The sequence below is a fragment of the Hippoglossus hippoglossus genome, chromosome 10 (assembly GCF_009819705.1).
Source record: "Hippoglossus hippoglossus isolate fHipHip1 chromosome 10, fHipHip1.pri, whole genome shotgun sequence".
Classification (NCBI taxonomy): domain Eukaryota; kingdom Metazoa; phylum Chordata; class Actinopteri; order Pleuronectiformes; family Pleuronectidae; genus Hippoglossus; species Hippoglossus hippoglossus.
This window is the reverse complement of record NC_047160.1, coordinates 17,733,285-17,750,824: the sequence shown is the minus strand read 5'-3', so window position 1 is coordinate 17,750,824 and position 17,540 is coordinate 17,733,285. Positions and strand designations below refer to the sequence as shown.

At 42.4% G+C, this 17,540-nt stretch overlaps 1 protein-coding gene and 1 long non-coding RNA gene across 4 annotated transcripts; one reads left to right on the top strand and one right to left on the bottom strand.

The window, feature by feature from the left end:
* Positions 1 to 720: 720 nt before the first annotated feature.
* On the bottom strand, positions 721 to 17,056 carry inppl1b (inositol polyphosphate phosphatase-like 1b). 3 transcript variants are annotated; one of them, XM_034598543.1, is made up of 28 exons: positions 16,927 to 17,056; positions 16,726 to 16,896; positions 15,404 to 15,467; positions 13,076 to 13,214; positions 12,859 to 12,979; positions 12,211 to 12,351; positions 11,962 to 12,049; positions 11,768 to 11,845; positions 11,380 to 11,517; positions 11,124 to 11,238; positions 10,928 to 11,028; positions 10,740 to 10,842; positions 10,446 to 10,642; positions 9,208 to 9,325; positions 8,949 to 9,045; positions 8,608 to 8,746; positions 8,377 to 8,476; positions 8,113 to 8,201; positions 6,997 to 7,078; positions 6,489 to 6,578; positions 6,275 to 6,388; positions 6,104 to 6,192; positions 5,920 to 6,007; positions 4,808 to 4,960; positions 4,314 to 4,395; positions 2,841 to 3,636; positions 2,639 to 2,757; positions 721 to 1,392 (listed from the first exon to the last, which is right to left on the bottom strand). In XM_034598543.1, exons 2-28 carry the CDS (start codon positions 16,860 to 16,862, stop codon positions 1,299 to 1,301), a joined length of 3,672 nt encoding a protein of 1,223 aa, XP_034454434.1. In that variant the 5' UTR covers positions 16,863 to 16,896; positions 16,927 to 17,056; the 3' UTR covers positions 721 to 1,298. The 3 variants fall into 3 exon arrangements, with proteins under 3 accessions (XP_034454434.1, XP_034454433.1, XP_034454435.1); XM_034598542.1 differs by having other exon boundaries at positions 16,726 to 16,944; XM_034598544.1 differs by having other exon boundaries at positions 2,639 to 2,754; positions 16,726 to 16,944.
* On the top strand, positions 1,086 to 8,370 carry LOC117769568. The gene is made up of 3 exons (XR_004615256.1): positions 1,086 to 1,174; positions 6,326 to 6,542; positions 8,140 to 8,370. It is a non-coding gene; the product is annotated as an uncharacterized LOC117769568 (long non-coding RNA).
* Positions 17,057 to 17,540: the final 484 nt, after the last annotated feature.

Genomic DNA, 17,540 nt, shown 5'->3' with positions numbered 1-17,540 from the left:
GATTTGATGCTCCATAGGTTTGATAGAGGGCTTTTTACAAGCTCGGGTCCAGGCTCAATAATAGCAGAATAATTAGAAAGCACACAGTCGAAGGGATGAAGGTAAACAGGAAACACTAGCCTCGTGTGAACACTGGAAATTGAGGAATTATATTTGTATAGTCATTGAAAAATCATTTAAAACAAAATTGATGAGTCCTTGCTGCCATGATAAACATTTGTGTATGAGTCAGTAACTAGAGATACGTATCAAGGCTTTCCATTCACATCCACCCACCTCTGACTATCAGTCGAGATGGACAGTTGAATAAAGCAGAATGTGCAACGAGTTCAACCCGTGTACCTTCGTCTCAATCCTCTTCCTCCTCTGAAATGAAGATTGGGAAATGAAAAACATGGCTTTTTTTAGATTATTGTCACAGGGTCTCCATTTAATTTAGTCCCTAAAATAGTAATTTGTGTTTTCTTATTACGAAGTTTCATATAATGAGTCAAACACGAAAAATACAGTTTCCATCCTTGAAAAATTCAACATTGGGGCTATTTTAAATTATGTTTGTCATACATCAACTTTACTAAAACAGAGAGGAAGCTGAATATGTGTTGTTGCAGGCTGCTGATAGGAGGAAATAGTTTTTCTGGCAGAAACCTCTTACTGGCTTCAGTTTTGTTACATTTAGTTCAAGTGTTTCGGGTTTTTTTGGCAGAAAACTTTACCCACGTGCGGCTCGGCTGACTTCCTGTCCTGTAGCGACTGAGCTCTGCCTCTCAGACGCTCTCTCGCTGCAGAGAGCGTCACTCGCCTTCAATCACTCACTCTAATCTCTGCCAGGTCCCTTCCCTGCACACAGCATCACTCAAAACTCCACAATAGACTGGACACAGCTTTCGTGCAACTGAACTGCCGATGTTGTCCATGTTAACATGTAACGTTGACGGAGGGTAAATAGATGGAGTCTTTCTTATCAAGAAAAGTCAAATTTGCAAATTAAAAGATTTTCAAGCTATTTTGTTTAAATTTTTACAAATTGAGTGACAACATATTTTTTCAAAGTCCCATTTTTCATTTTCTGATTTTCATTTCACTGCAGGAGTTCAACTAAGAGGTGAGGATTGAGAACGCAGAACATCCTGCGTTATGTTCCCTGGTCGAGAGAACGAGAAGATGGACTGAGGTAAAGTCCAGCTGTTGTGATTGTGTCCCATCAGTCTGTCCTTTCTTCAGATCTCAGCTCTATCAGTTCTTCCAGTTGGAATAAGTGAGCAGACAAGGAGGCTTCGCACCATCGTATCCGAGCGTCAGTTCCAGTTCCTGGGCAGGTTCTCGAGGATCCTGCGTCGGTGCGAAGGGTTCGTCACTCCTGCGGCTCGTAGGTCCTCCTCAGTGATGCCGCTGTGGAGAAATGGCAGAGAAAACATTTTTATTTTAAAACATTTGCAACATTAGCTTGATGACATTTTGTCAATGTCGATAATGTCAGCATCCTGTTATCCTGTAGATGTACAATACACACAATACATAACACAAGGGGAAATACTGGATTTGTTAATGTGCATGGCCTCATTTTAAAATCAATAGGCACAAGAGAAATGTTTTAAGACACAGTTTTTCTTTGCTGTACGTATTCCTTCTCTTCGCTTGTCCTATGTGAACGATGGGGGTTACAAATCCAGCCCTCACTCCACACTACAGAACCAATTACTCAGTCTATCTGGAGTGAATATGAGGCTTCAACAGTCTGAGTTAATCAGATCAAGAGGGTATCTCAAAAGGTTACAGTCGGTTCGTATGAAATTGCCTCTTTGTGTTGCTCCCCCTCTGCAGCTCAACACAGAAACACTGTCAGGGGGAAGAAAAGGGGGAAGTTACTGACTTGATCCGTCTCAGTCAGGCGGCTGCAGCTTTAAATTAACATCAGATCAAATTGGGAAAAAGGACGATGGATTTTGCCCCTCATTATTTACACAGTAAGGGAACAGGAGGGAGAGTTGGAGCAGGATGGGTTTTATTTATTTATCTATTTTTTTATTTAATCAATTTAGTGAAGTTGTAACTGCAAACCTGACAGTATTTAATTGAAGTCGTCACACCCACATGAGCATGACTGTCACATGAACACAACTAATTGGATCAGGCCTTCAACTGATGTTTGCATCTGTCTCGTGAACAACAAGGTTTCCCTCAACAACCAAGTGTATATTACTCACGTCATGTGCCCTATAGTTTTATTCTGGTTTTAAATATGTACACAAACTGAAGAATAAACCAAGAAATTAGTCATGAGTTTCATTTAACACGAAAATAGTAAAGCTTACATCCAGGTAAATTCTCTGTAAATTTCCTAGAAGCAACCACTATGTGTGAGGGGCAGTTCCAGATGAACGCTCTAAGTTTCAGTTCCTTCACTGGTTGTACTGAAGTGACTGAAACTTGAAACCGTTTTAATACAAATATGTTGTTTTACCCAAAGGTTCATCTTGTGTTTGCTTTTTTAAATCAATTTTCATCTTGGTTCTGAGTTAGAAAATGTATTAAACGGTGAAAGATGAGCTTGTTTTAGGATATTGGCTTCGCTGGTGTTGGCATTAGTATCACACTATGTAGAGCTTGTGGGACATGTTATCCAAAATCATTTCACCTGAAGTAATCCAGATCATCCCAGCCATTCAGACTGAGTCCCAGGGTGTATTTCTGAAGACCCAGAGTGCTGAGAAGCTCCCGCACTGTCTCTGGTGCCCCTTGGAGCACGGACACCTGCTTTGAGATGAATCAGACACAATCATTACAGAGAACCAGGAGTTACGTATTTTAAAAACAGTTTTTGTGAACGGTGGGCGTACCTCTTTCTCCCAGCTGTGGGCCCGGTCTCCATGCATCGAGGGGCCGTTTCTGTAACCTAGCCTCTGGTTGGTTATGGTCGGGCCTCTCTGCTCTGAGGGGAAGAAGTCGACTTCACTGAGGGACTTGGCAATTTGCAAAGCAGTGAGGGAGTGATCCCCTGTAGGCCCAGGTGGCTGCTGATCCACTGTCCAGGGAGCAGATGCCTGACAATGTCCTAAGGGAGAGGGGGTGAAAGGGAAAGCCGACGGCAGCTTGGCAGCCCGGATTGGATTGGTCCTCTCTGGGAGGAGCTGATGTTGATCCCTTCGGTTTTTTTCCCTAATGATCGCTGAGTGATTCATATACAAGTTCCTCAGGTTCTTTACGGGCAGTATGGAGTCCTGAACAATATTTTTACATTGATATTTGTCTCTGGGTTGTGAAGTCTGTTCCTGGTACTGTGGGATGGCGTTGCTGGAGGGTGGAGAAATGGGAGACGGGTCTTTGGCGGGGAACAGCTGATAGGAGGAGTTGGTTTGGGGCGTTTGAAGGTCGTTGGTTGGCGTGCACTGGGGCAGGATGGCGGGAATTTCGATCTCTGTAAAGTCGGACCTGCGACAGGGTTGTCTTTCAAAGCCCTGGCGTCCTGAGATTTTCGGGAGCTGCAAGGCCTCGTTACCAGACCAGATCACCTGAGGGTCTCTTTGCTGGGGGAGGGCCTCCTCCACCCTGCGTGCCACCGACACGCCTTCGAAGATGAAGTAGGCGGGGTTGGTGTAGCTGCTCGGAGTGAGTTTAGGAGGAACTGGAGAGGACCTGCGATGGATATAGAAAAAGTCTTGAATTTTATCAAATAAACTGCATAAAACTGTTCAGACTCTCTTTGAAATATGTTTTCTCAATCTCACTGTGAAAAGTGGCATTAAAAAAACTAAGGTCTGCAATAATATGAGCATGTGGGTGCAGATACACAGTTTAAAAGTGTATCAGTTTTTAAATCGTTATATCGGCTCTTATTGTTTCATCTAAAGAACTAATAGCAAAAAAATAAGAAAAGGATTAAGTCATTTTCAGTTTAGATGCTGTAATGTTTCATATTTTACCTGCTCATGGAATTTATATCTGAATAACAATGTAGTGCACATGCAACCTGTTCCTTTGCTTCTGCTCATTTTTCTATACCTCTAAACATGTTGGTTAAAAGAAATCTGTCTGCTTATTTTATACTTTTAGCCAATTTCCCCCCCTGTGGATCTATGAATTATTTCAGATTATTTGAGTATTTTATTCCTCTTGAAATGTAGATATGCAGTGAAAAGTGAATCTAGAAGCAGGTAAAATGGGGTCAAACCCTAAAACCACTGTAAACAAGCTCTTGTGGTTTGGAGAGATGTTGCTGTGAGTTGGGAGAAACCTCTAGAGACTCTTTTCTCTAGAAGTGAAGGATTTGTGCTGCTTCACACTGATGCTCGGAAACATTAAGAGGTCCTCACCTATTTATTTGGACCCGTGTCGTTGCCGGAGACATGTGTCCCCTCAGAGGCCGTTTATCATCTTTCTCAAAACAGAACCACTCTGGAAAAAGTCAAACCACAAGACGTTAGAAAAGACATTTGGTGAAGTGAAAAACCTCTTCAAAGTCTGTGTGGTGCGTGTAGGATGTCAGTTTGCAGTCAAAGCGTGATGTATGTTTGTGTGTGTTTTCGTGGCGCCTGACCTGGTGACACAATATTCATCTGTCCTGTTTCAGTGTCTCAGGATGCATCTGGTCAGGGTCAGTCAATCAGGAGCCAAAAGAGGAAGCGGTCGATAGATACCAGCAAGTGTAAAGCCAAGCCAGGGATCATTGAGGAACCAAATAGAGGAAGCCATGTGAGACTCGCAGGAGAGTCAAAGGACGCAGTGACAGTGGAGATGAAAGTTTAGTGGGAAGTGATAGTGCAAGCAAGGCAGCGATTAGGAGTAGTACTAGTTCCGGCTGACCCACCATAGATCCTCTCCCGCGTTCCTCGCCTGTCCTTGGGCACGTGGACCCTGATGCGTCCTCTTATGGAGCCAATCTCTTCACCTCGGTGACTCAGGAACGTCTCAAACTGCTCTGATGCGCGTGTGAGTGAGCGCAGAGCTACACAGCATTCACCTGCAGAAAGAGATTTTTAAATGGTTATTGATCAGATCAATAGGACATTTCACCTTGAAACACAACAGAATGTTGAGTGCAATCCGTTCATTCAGTTTCAGGAGGATTTCATTAGACTCAGACGCGATTTTGTCGAGGTTTAGACACACTGACTGTAGTTGGAGGTCAACTGAGTTGGATTTGGTGTTCTTAAAAGAACATACTATCAAAATACAGCAGTCCATACGCTTAACTGTGAATGTTTTAATTCCTTTTGCATATACTGTAGATACAATACTGTATGTGTGTATCTAAAGATGTGTCATTTCCAAAGAGATAATCCTAAAATGTTTGGGCTGAAATCTGCAAATCTTATCAAAATATAAAATGAAACTATCCTGATTAGTAGATAGCACATAAGATAATGGTTTTTAAAAAATAAAAGGAACTAGATTGGCACTCAGTGGAGCGCATACCTGCGTCAAGGCCCAACAGCTTCCTTATGAAACCACATTTAAACTCACAAGGTTTTTATTTGGATCTGCAGCAAATTGCACACACTCATAAACATCAGTGCTCTGAACATGCGTGATTTTTTTTTTTTGCATGAAGATCTGTGAATACTTTTTCTCAGAAATTAATGAAAATGTGGAAAAACACCCTATTTTGCAATGTCTAGGATTATATAATATATTTTTTTTAAAAGTCCCTGGTACCGCCCCCTGTTCCAGATCAAAAACAAAATTTCATGGGCTCAAATCCCTTGGGTCATGCCCCACCCCTCCACAAAACGCCATGGAAATCAGTTTTGTAGTTTTTGTGTAATCCTGCCAACGAACAAACAAACAATCAAATGCAGACATAAACATATTCTCCCCTGGCAGAGGTAATAGTTTCATGTTAAGCTCAATAAGCAGAGTAGCCAACCAGTTATCATTGGAGTAGCTGAAGAGACTTAATGAATTTGCTCTGTGACCAACCGTATGACTCAAACCCGTCACATGACTTGACAGACAGCAGCAGGTGCTGGTCCTGAAGGTACTCCATGTCAGACAGGACTGGGAGAAGCTATGATAGACATGTACAAATCACAAGTTAGATGTTCTGACTTTAAAAACAAACTGTATTTTCGGGTATTTCCAAAAAACAGACTGCGCCTCTGACCTTAGGCAGTTGTTTGAAGGACCAGCCGAGTTTCAGAAACCCAGGAACATCGCAGCTCTGCGAGTCGTTCTCACTGGAGCGCCGCGTCTCTGCAGAGAAACATGTGAATGAACATCTGCCGCTGTGTTGCATAATGCTTTATAACAATGTGTTTTGGATGTGACATCATACCTTCAAGGCAAGTTGAATGAAACTCAATGAAGAACTTTGCTTTGCTTGCAGTCTTCACAATGGCCTCCATGCCCTCCAGCTCTATCCAGGCCCTCTCCATGCCAGGGTTCGGATCTGTGCAACACAAAGTCGTCAACAACACAGTTCACTCCGTGAAGGCGACAAGTCACGTTCCACCTGTTGGTGTCTGAAACGACCGCAACAGTGACAGCACCTGTTTTGAAGCTGAACCGTGACGTCACTCCCACTTGGAATGTGGCGAAAACAGGTGAGTGATCGCTTGAGAAGATGTCATCTGTGCAACCTGGCGACAGACAAATACACTACATTAGATCAATTATAATCACAATAACACAACAAACCTTATATTTACTGTGGCTGAAGTTATGCAACAACACTCTAAGTGTGTGAAATTTCACAAGTGGAAGACAAAGTTTGCTGAAGTCAGTCAAAAACAGATGCTGAATGAGAGGAAGTTTCTTGACGGACCACAGACCAGGAAGTCGTTTTTGGCCGTTAGCCGACTCATATTGTGGGTTGCTCCCATTGTAGAGTTCAAGAGGGGAAACATACCACAGTTATTCAATTTGCCAATGCTGCATCATATCTTGTCTATGTAGCATGACACTTTGTTGTTTGTTGACACTCATCAGCATTTTCTTATTCCTCATTTGATTGTTTACTGTTCTGCTTACAGCTTCTTAGAAATCCCCAGATCTTACCATATGCCGTGCAAATAATGTGCGTCTCCGGATAGGACTTCACCAGAATCCTGTCACACCAAGATGGCACATTGACCCGCACCTACAGAAACACATTTAGGTTAAATAATTTGTATGTCTGTTTACAAATTAAAATACCAGACATGTGTAGTTTATGTAGCGAAGGGCTCCTTAATTCCTGTTATGCCAGACATTCCTTTTTAAAGACTGGGATCATTCTTAGCCTCCTATTCTTAGTGATCTCAGCTGCAGCTGTCAAAGTCACCTATCCCTACAGACGACTTAAACAGGATGAGGTTAAAAATAACTTAAGAAGTGAGTCCACTGGATACTTGGAATGCTTCTGGGTTATTTACTTCTTAGTGGCACTTTGTGCACTACAATAAACCTACAGGCTAAAAATACAACAGCCCCAGACCAGGAAATGACATTTAACTAAAAATGGAATCATAGGAATACGTATAAACAACAGTAGGATCAATACATCTTGATAAAGAACCCGATATAAACAAGACCAAGAGACCAAGCAGCCATGTCAGCAGCTTTGTGAAGCTGTTCTTAGAGATGTTTCGGATAAATTATCTGAGACCCATAGACGTCTGTGCAAATTTTCATGGCAACCCATGTTGCTTGTGGTTCCAAGGGTAAGACGTGAAACTGAGGCCGGTGAGTGTTTTCAGTAACGACTCCACAACTATGGAATAACCTTCCACTGGGAATCAGACAAGCTACGTCCTTGTCCCCTTTTAAATCTCGTTTAAAGACTCATCTTTATAATGTGATATTTTTTTTATGTTTGTGAAGCACTTTGTAAACTTGTTTTTGAAAAGTGCTGTATAAATAAAGTTGTATTATTACTATTATTATTATGAATCCAACGAGAAAATAGAAGTCAGGCCCTCACCGAATTCAACAGGATTCATCCAACCAACTCTCTCGACTCTGCTAACTCTAAGCGTCAGGCCCCTAGTATGAATACAAACTTTGATGAAGTTCTGCTTTTACTGTATCAGCCCAAACATTGTGGCATTTATTCAGAGATGTGTGGCCATTGTCCTCTGTCCTGCACCTTAGTGATCTTTCTGAGGTGTGTTTGTGTAACATGAAGTGACTCACCCCTGAAGTCTTGTACTTTTGCCATAGGTAGCAGTCTCTGGAGCCCCGTTCATACCGATAGGTGGGTGGAAACGCAATCTTTTCCTCCTCTTCACCATGATAAACACAGAACAGAAGCGTAAAGAGAGGTGAGCAAAGGTAAAGCCGGATCTAAATTGAATGTACAATACTGATTCTTCGTAATTGTGAAATAGCATGTAGTATACATGTAGTATTTATAGCTCTCAATATAATACAAAGGTCGCTGCTAAACTTGAAACTCACTGAAATTGAGGAAGGCCTTCCTCTTGTGTCTCTCTCGGGTCAGCTGGTCCGCACACATGAGCTCCTCGAACTCTCTCTTAGACACATGTTTCAGGATGTCCTGCAGTCAGTGACGACCAGAGAGACACTTTAAACAGCAAAGTCTGGGGTGTTTGACTTTAGGATTTCTGATTATTTATTTTTTTACAAAAGAGCAACGAATGACAAAGATCTAGTAGTTGTTGGTCTGACCTGTACGTCTAAGTCGAGTCTGTAGTTGAGGTCTCCGCACCAGAAGAGATGAGAGAAGCGCAGGCTGATGTCAAAAGCACCGAGCTGTTTGTCGCCTAGAGAAAGGAGCCTGAGCACGTCCACGAAGTTCTGGTTCCTCCTGAACGTTGTAAGACAGACATGTATTTTTCATGCAGCAGAGATATAACACACACACACACACACACACACACACACACACACACACACACACACACACACACACACACACACACACACACACACACACACACACACACACACACACACACACACACGGTCTTGAGATGTACAGTATCCGTACAGGTAAACAGACAACATACCTCAGGACCTTCTCACTTCCAGAAGTCAGGTGACAGTTAACAAAGCCAAAAGATGTTCCATTGAAGAGGAACGAGACCCCAACAGCTCCCTTGTTCCCTGAAATGAAGGAAATGCACATCCTGAAACCTCCATGATAATAAAAACACAACTCTTGTTGATCAAACATTGATATTTCCTATTTCTTGATCATCTTGGTCAGCCATGATAATGTGTATTTACTGTGTTTGGTGTTGTGTGTATTTGCGGGGGCTGGTCTACCTAATGTGTTGCCCAGGCCAGTCTTCACACTGGCTGTGTTCACATGGATGATGCGACTTTCATGCTCCGGCTTCACAAGCACAGCCAGCCGCATATTCCAGAGGGACTGTACTGCCACCTGCAGGACATTGTGTCGTATTACAATGGACAAGGACAGTTTCCAACCAAAGAGCGAACAATTACACATTTCCCACCTGGATTCACTCATTTCTGTGGAACCAGGTGATCTGATGCTATTAACTTGTTTTATTTAAACCAGGTAGAAAACGTTTTTATTCACAAGTGCCTTTAACTAAACTATTTTATAAGGTCATTCCATTATTGTATAGCATTCTATTTTCATTTTATTATTTTACACAGTTGCATCTATTTGTATTTTTTTTAGATATTTATACAGATTTATCTATTTTATTTATTTTACCACTCATAATTGTTTTTATTCTACTCATTTTAATTGTTTATTTTACTTGAAAATTGTTTAACTGTGCTTTTTTAGATTTTAAATATTGTCTTTAAATTTAGTCTCTGTCTTGTTCTTCTTTAATATTCCTGTACAGCACCTTGAATCTACCTCTGTGTATGAAAGGTGCTTTATAAATAAAATTGCCTTGCTCTATAATGTTGGCCTAGCCCCTAAAAAGGCACATTCAAAACATATATATCACTGAGATTATATTTTCCGATAGATTCCCTTGGATTCACAATCAAACGCAACCATCTGCTATATTCTGAGATGCTGTTGACATATTTTCCTTCTATGTGCAGCATGAGGTCTGTTGTAGGTCTCACAAGGGACAATTCAAACTTAAGGCAATTTATAAAACTTTGCAGAGCTCGCTCTAAAAAAAAAAGGCTTCATACAGCTTTTTCACATTTTCTGCACCACTTCCTCAGTGACCAGACTCGCCGGTTGGCTGCTAACTTCATTAGAAGCAATAAACTGATAGAAACAGAAGCAAAAAGAAAGTCGGTGCTGATGTTGCTTTTCACTGCTGAAGCTCTCGGTGAGTAAATGAATTACGTTTTATGCTTGATTCGCAACATTAGTGCTGGCTTACTTATTAAACAGTTCTCGGTACTAATGTTGGCTATGTAACAAATGAAAAACACGTACATACAGTCCCTTTATTTGTGAACCTTTCTTCCCTGACATGTTATAGCTTCACTGATAAATCACCCCCGTTTAAGACATAAGAATTCACAGATAAAGCTTTAAAGATAATTAAGTTTAAAATTACCTGTTTGAAGTCAATGTGAGTGTAGCTGCGAAGGGTTGCTTTGATATGTTCAATCCACTCTCTCTCGCCCTGAGGGTTTTCCTGGGTCCCCAGGGCGTAGATGTCGTGAGGGAGCAAGGCGGTCGACTCGTCGGGGGTGTGTCCCAGACCACAGCAGGTCACCCACGTCTGCAGGCTGCGAGGAGGAGGGGATCCACCTGTGTACACAAAACAACACAATAAAATCCTGAGCCTCAACTTCAGCCCATAAACAAGTCTCGTGTAAAAGTGACTGTCATCACATGTGTGATTTACCCATGTTCCAGGTGCCAACAAACACAGAGACCATGTCAGGCTCACTCAGCTGAGAGTGTCTGGTTTTCATCATCTGGAGGAGTTGGCAGAAGGAGTCGCGTTTCTAAAAGAGGCGACAGTCACTCAGTGAATTATGGGAGAGGAAACCGTTAATTGCAGTAAATATTAAAACCTGTTGTTCGTCGTACCCGTGCGCTCTCAAACGTCATCTCCCTCGGTGTGTTGTGGTGACTGTCAACCACCATGCATACCTTGGCTGGGCTGCTCTGGAACTTGACAATCTGGAGGACTGATGATTAAAAGACATGCCGATAAAAAATGATATTGTATCTTTGCAAAGAAAGGTCACTGTCATAGGATACAGAAAGAAACATATTTTCTTACTTCTGTCATGTGAGACCTTTTCGACAGTGAATGAACCGGCTTTTCTGTCAAAAAGCAGCATTCCTGTGTCCACATCAACGGAAACTGTCTGTCTGCCGTACCTCACCATCTTCACCTGGTCACACAAACAAATAGTTAATTATTTTCCTCACTTTGTGTTATAGTTTAAAATATATATTTTTAAATAACTTGTTAACAGGTAATTTACAGAATTCTGTTGCTTTTAAGCTGAAAAGGCTTTTTCGCGCTGGTTTACCTGAAAGGAGTGAACTGGCATCTGTCGGGCATGGTTCTTTACAGGTGCTCTGCTGGTGGGTGTTGGCTCAGGTGGGGGGGGAGCGGGCTGGACTGCCAGATTGTGATTGGTCACAGCGTCTTGTAGTGCTTTTAACACCTTCACAGGCAGAGGATTGTAAACGTTTGAATTTAACTATATTTGTCCATCACAAGTTTGTCCTTTTTAAAAAAAATTCATAGTCATTGGAAACACCTTCAACCTTCAACACTAATGTGGATTTTAACATTGTGCTGAAAATGATGTGGATTCATAAAAGTTGGAGGGATTGAAAACAAATGGTGATGAAAATCTGTTGTTTCCATGTGGAAAAACCACAAATACTGAGATTGACTTAATAAAAAAATACCTTTTTCTCCAGTGAAGAAAGGAGGCTGACCAACGCTGAAATCTTACACAACAAGGTGTCTATGTCCATCTCTGGGCCCTTGTTCCAAAGAGACAAAGGCAGGTCAGACTAGGTGATGGATACGGATACTGACTCATAACCTTTCACAGTTCTAGGTTACCACTTAGGAAACTCCTGTGACGACTGTGATGTACCTGTGCCTTGTTCTGTGTCAAAGAGCAGCTCGGATGGTCGAACACCTTCGCCAGGGTTTCTAGACTTGAGAGAGTCAGGTCAATCTCACTGTGGAGCAGAACAATACACAACTTTTGTTTAGTCATCACATATCCATATTTGTAAATGGAAATAAATCTGACTCTAATACCACTTTCTCCAGATTTTGCACCCCACCCCACTGTATAGTATGTGATATTACTGCCTGTCAGTACTGTCTATATACTGACCTGTTGAGGCCCTGGCAGGCGATACCCAGAGTACGCTTGAGGTGGCATAGAGTTGTTGCCCCTTTATGCACATTGTCAATGTCGAGAGGGAGCTCACTGAAGAGGTAGTCATTGAGCAGACCCATCACGTCACCTGCAGTACTGTAGAAACACACAACACAGACAGATTCATAACTGTAATATTCAGATTTATAACAGTGCAAGCCATTTCTGTTCTCTTGGCATTTCAGCTGTTTACGTTTGATCCGCAAGAAAAATGCTCTTCGAAACATTTGTGACCAGGACCGCGAACAATGGTTCAGCCCACAGCAGTCACTGTATTATATCAACATTTTATAAAAGGCCGAAACAAGTTTAAAAAAGCAAACAGCATTTTACAAGTGGCCTCCTTTGGTTTACCTTTGCTTGATTGTCATAACGTGCATATTTGAAGAAGAGAAGTGAACATAACTAATGACCTACATTAATGTGCCACCACAAGTAGCCACTAAACCAGTTACACCGATATTGTAACTCAAAATAAGCGGGTATCAATCAGAACACAAACCGCACATGCAGCAGAGGCTTTACACTAAGAACAAATCTGAGAGAGGGATTTAGTGATTGATAAGAGTTTTAGATTTAAGCTGAAGAATCATAGAATCACACCTGGATGTGTTCAGCTCCTGTAATTTATCAAGGAATGGGGCGGGGGGGCCTGGTTTAGCTGGTGGTCCTGATGAAAGCGACGAGCTGACTGAGGCAGACACTGAAGGCGGCTTCTCATCATCTGTGTATACATGAAACATATACAATATAGAGCATTAACTTATATGTGTATTTAAATTGTTGTGCATTTTTCTGGGATCACAGTTAGTGGGTCTACCTGAGCTCTCGTCCCCTGTGTCGATGTCACGGGGAACCGGGTAGAGCAGCGGTGTGACGAGGCCTTTGTGTGGATGCTGGTATCCCAACACCAAGTCCTCCAGTGTCCGGAAACAGTTCACCTGCACCCCCTGTGTTGTCTGTGAGACAGACACGCAACAGAAGTCACAGAATAAACATTAAATACTGTAAAACTCACATGATCATACTGTTTGTGTGCTGACAGACCGACAGAGAATATCATAGAAACTGAAAAAAAATGTTCTGTAGATAATATATCAGAACCCAACTGAAATTTATTTTTGGGATCCGAGACGATATTATGGAGTTAAATATTTAGGATACAGATATATTGGCTAATGTATGCTTAAAAGAAAGATTGTTGATTGTGTAAATAACCGTTTCATATTGGCACATGTCAGCAAACTTGTGTGTGTGAAAGGCTCATATCAGCTCTAAATAAAATACAAATACTGCTGTGACACAAAACAAATGGATACATATTTTCTAATTTAGTGATTTTAGGTATTTCATTTGTTTTGGCAAACCTACTGTGAGTAATACAATGCAGAACATTTTCTTTTCACTTTTAAAAAGTTCAAGTACATAAAAAAAAAAACTGGCAAAAGTAACATCTAATGCAAAGTTGTAAGTTAACGCATTTTCAAACAAGATGTATCAGACAGTGCCAAGGCAAATAAAACTTGACTCCAAATCTACTGCCTTCATAATCACATTCTTTCTAAAAAACCTTTGTATGAAATAGAGATGATGAAAACTCTGACGGGAGGGCTTTGATAAAATAACTGCCTCCCTCCCCCGACGCTTTCTTTGTAGAATAAAGCAGAAGTATTTGTTTTTGCATGACAGAAAAAGTCCCATGCAGATGACCTGCTGTGATAAAAAGGAATCCCAGGAGGATTTTTAAATCAGCGCCCTGCACCCGGCAGGATTCGTGGCATCACTTCCTGAATACAGCAGCAGTTGGCCGTCATGTTTCACTGTGGGCCAACATTCCCAGTCAGGCTAAAAAGCCCCCCATAAAAACATGGCATGGACGTTTTCACATGCATACGCTTGCAAATTCAGGGCACAAGCAGAAGCAAGATGACTCTCAGACTTTCCACCAAAACCTGCACCGCTACACTTCAGTGGCACTCAAAGCAGTACAAGCAAAAAGTTAAAATTAAGTAGACACATCGTGCACAGGTGCTGGGCATGTATAGTATGAGAAGTCACGTGCACATTAGACCACAATGCAGAGCAAACTCTTTTCCTGTGTCCTCCTTTTTCAGAGATTTTAATTTTGTGTTGAAAGAGTCAAGCTTCCGTTCTGTTTCACCAGGACCTATAGATATTATTCTTTAAAACGCAGGCATCTCTTGAAAAGCAATTAAAAAGAAGGATGGTGAGAAACCAAACGGCCCCCAAAATATCTCTGTGGCCTGCTTGGAAAAACAAGGAGGCAAGCATGCATTGTGAGTTCGTGGAGCAGATCCAGTGAGGGAAAATACGAACTGCAGGTTTATACTGATGGCAGTGGAAAAAACAACTGAAATAGCAACAGTCTCAGGTCTTCATTCGAAAGCAGAGGATTTTTCCGAGTCAAGGCCTTGAAAAACAACTGCCAGACGTTAATCGTTATTAAACTCATTATTGGACTTTTTTTTGCAGATGGCTAAAAAAAGGCCACATATGATACGCGATTCAGGGCCAGAAACATTTTTTCTATTCTTAGTCTTATTTTCTCTCAGCCGCTGTGAGTGTGTGTGTCTGTGGCTGTGAACTTTGTGCCTGTGTGTGTGTTTCTATAGTGTAATAATTAGGTAATTTGTTGACTAAATGGCCTCCTTCTTAGAGTATCAAAAACAGACACATACCATCACTGGTTTCAACTCTGCCACATCCAACAGACTCATTATTTCTAATACAAACACCCTCATACATGCACATATAACAAATAAGCGCAACCATTGCTCAATGACCTAGTATGTGGGTTGAGTAGGAATCTCTGAGACATAAAAACAATTTCTCCTCTGTGCTGCTGAGCTCATGCTGCAAGCATGCAGCCACATGGCAGAGATGCCATTCAAACAACAAGGCTACTGCAGTTGTAACAGACCCTGCACAGAGAAGAAACACAAACACGTTCCTGTTCTCCTTACAACAGCAATAACAAACCATTGTTTGATCCCTGCAGCTCCGTCTGAGCCGCTGCTTCTCTTTGTGCGCTTACAGTTTGAGCCAAGGTTTCAGAAACTTTTGATTTTGTTTTCCTCCGGTCTTCCTTGTCAGGCAGAGGATTCAGGATGTGGCCACGATCACTCACCTGGACTGCGAGGAGGCCGTCAGCATCAGGGAGAATACGATAGGTGTGAACATGACGTTGGAACCTTTGGAAACCAAAACAAGTTTGGTTATTATAGCAAATTACTACAAAACACTTCTAAACCAAAATTCAAAGGGAAAAATGTATTTAAACCGATTGTTTATATCAGGATCAGATGTCTAACAGTAGTTAAAAGCACTATAACCTTCTTTAACAAGGCGCCAGTTGTTTTACAGATCTGTAATGATGTGGCTTGTTTTACTTGTACAATGCAAGAGGCACTTGGATCATCTCCACCATTCACGTTAAAGGGGATTTATTTCAGGCAGCACATAAAGATGAATGGCAGCTTTTGATCAGCTAGTGTGTTACATGAACCAAAGGGAGCCGGTGATAACAGAACAACTGAAAACCAAAGTATGGAGAAATTTAAGTCAATAGAAGAGGGAATCAGATATTGAGAGAAGAACGAAGGGAAAGAGGGAGCACTGCGAGCGACCGGGCTCAGCTTTCAGGAATGTATCTGGCTGGGGCTGATGAGCAGTCGGCGTAGTGCGGTCACTGGAGCTCCCGCCCTCTTCCAGGGGCCCCAGGGAAGAAAGTGGGGTAAAGAGGGGAAACAGGGAGACCTGAGCCAGGGTTTGACTGGTTGAGATGGACTGTGTTCAGACGGGACAGTCTGGAGAGGGTGTATGTGCGAGGCTGGCAGCACAGCCGTAGAGCAGCTCCTTTGCTGCCTGCTGGCACATGGTGATGAAAGTGATGGATATGACAGGGTGAGTGAAGCTGCTGAGTCAATTTACAGATGGTGACATTCTGCTGCAATGTTGGAGTTTATGAATAGTTTCCAATCCTTTATGCCAAAATATAGAATTTCACAAGATTAGGTAATTAAGCATGGCTTCACATAAAGTGGAGCTGCTTCCTGGTTCTTCTCACAGAGGGCAACAGGTAGTAATCCGAGCCATTATGAGTGAATCATTCAGTCAATAATATAAAGGAGGTGGAACTCATAAAATTTGACAAATAAAGTAACATCCAATGATTTCTGTACGAATGATTTCTGGAGAGAAGGGAGTCGGTTTTTAAGGTTTAGATTCACAAAGCATCACCGATTAAAGCTGCATCACTTAAATAACCCGCTCAGGGGTTCACACACAGAATGTACCATCTAATCGATCATGATAGTTTAAAGTGCATCATATAGGCAATGACGTTTGGTTGTGATAGGTACCATAACCTGGCTGCAGGTGTGTGTGTGTGTGTGTGTGTGTGTGTGTGTGTGTGTGTGTGTGTGTGTGTGTGTGTGTGTGTGTACTCACAGCAGGCACAATGCGTAGGCTCCTGGCACAGACTCGCTGTCTCTCACTAGGTAGCTGCCATCCCTCCCTGCCCGTGCCAGCAAGTCCTCTGCGTGCACGCGGCTGATGTCACGATGATACCATGCCGCCGTCGCCATGGCGATCAATGTTGAGCGATACGGTCATAAAAGTCAACCACATGAGTTGACGAGCCTGACGAGTAGTCCATTCAAGTGTTCCTGTTTGCCATGGTCTTTTTCTTCATGATCAAAGTGTCAAACTGACAACCCAACCCCCCCGTCTGTATCAGCTGGCATTTCCTGTGCACCTATTGGCTCCTTTTGGGTCACACATCCTGTTGCATCGTACGAGGAAAGAAGCATCCAGCTGATGGTGAGATTAGTCCACTGTTACAACACCCTGCTTCTCGGCTGAAGCTCCGGTCCACCTTCCTGATAACAACCTCCAGTGCTGAGCCCCTGCTTCAGTGTTTGGTCGCAGTTTTCTGCACCCAGGTGGGTGTGTTGCTCCAACAAACACAGACCATCACAGCGGTGCGCGGGGGGGGGGGGGGGGGGGGGGCGACAGGAGGTAGAGGAAAAACAGCAAGAGTCTGAATGAAGCAGTCAGCCCTGAGGCTATGACGCTGCCTCTAGCTTTACCACAAACACAAGCTCTCCTCTTGTCCCCAAACAAAAGCCCCACATGCAAACAACAGGAAAAGAAGAACTAAGACGGCAAAATAAACAAATGGAGCCACACACGGCTCCCACACGCACACACGCACAGCAAGCAAAGACAGAAACACAGCAGATGGAACTCAGTCAGCACTAAAA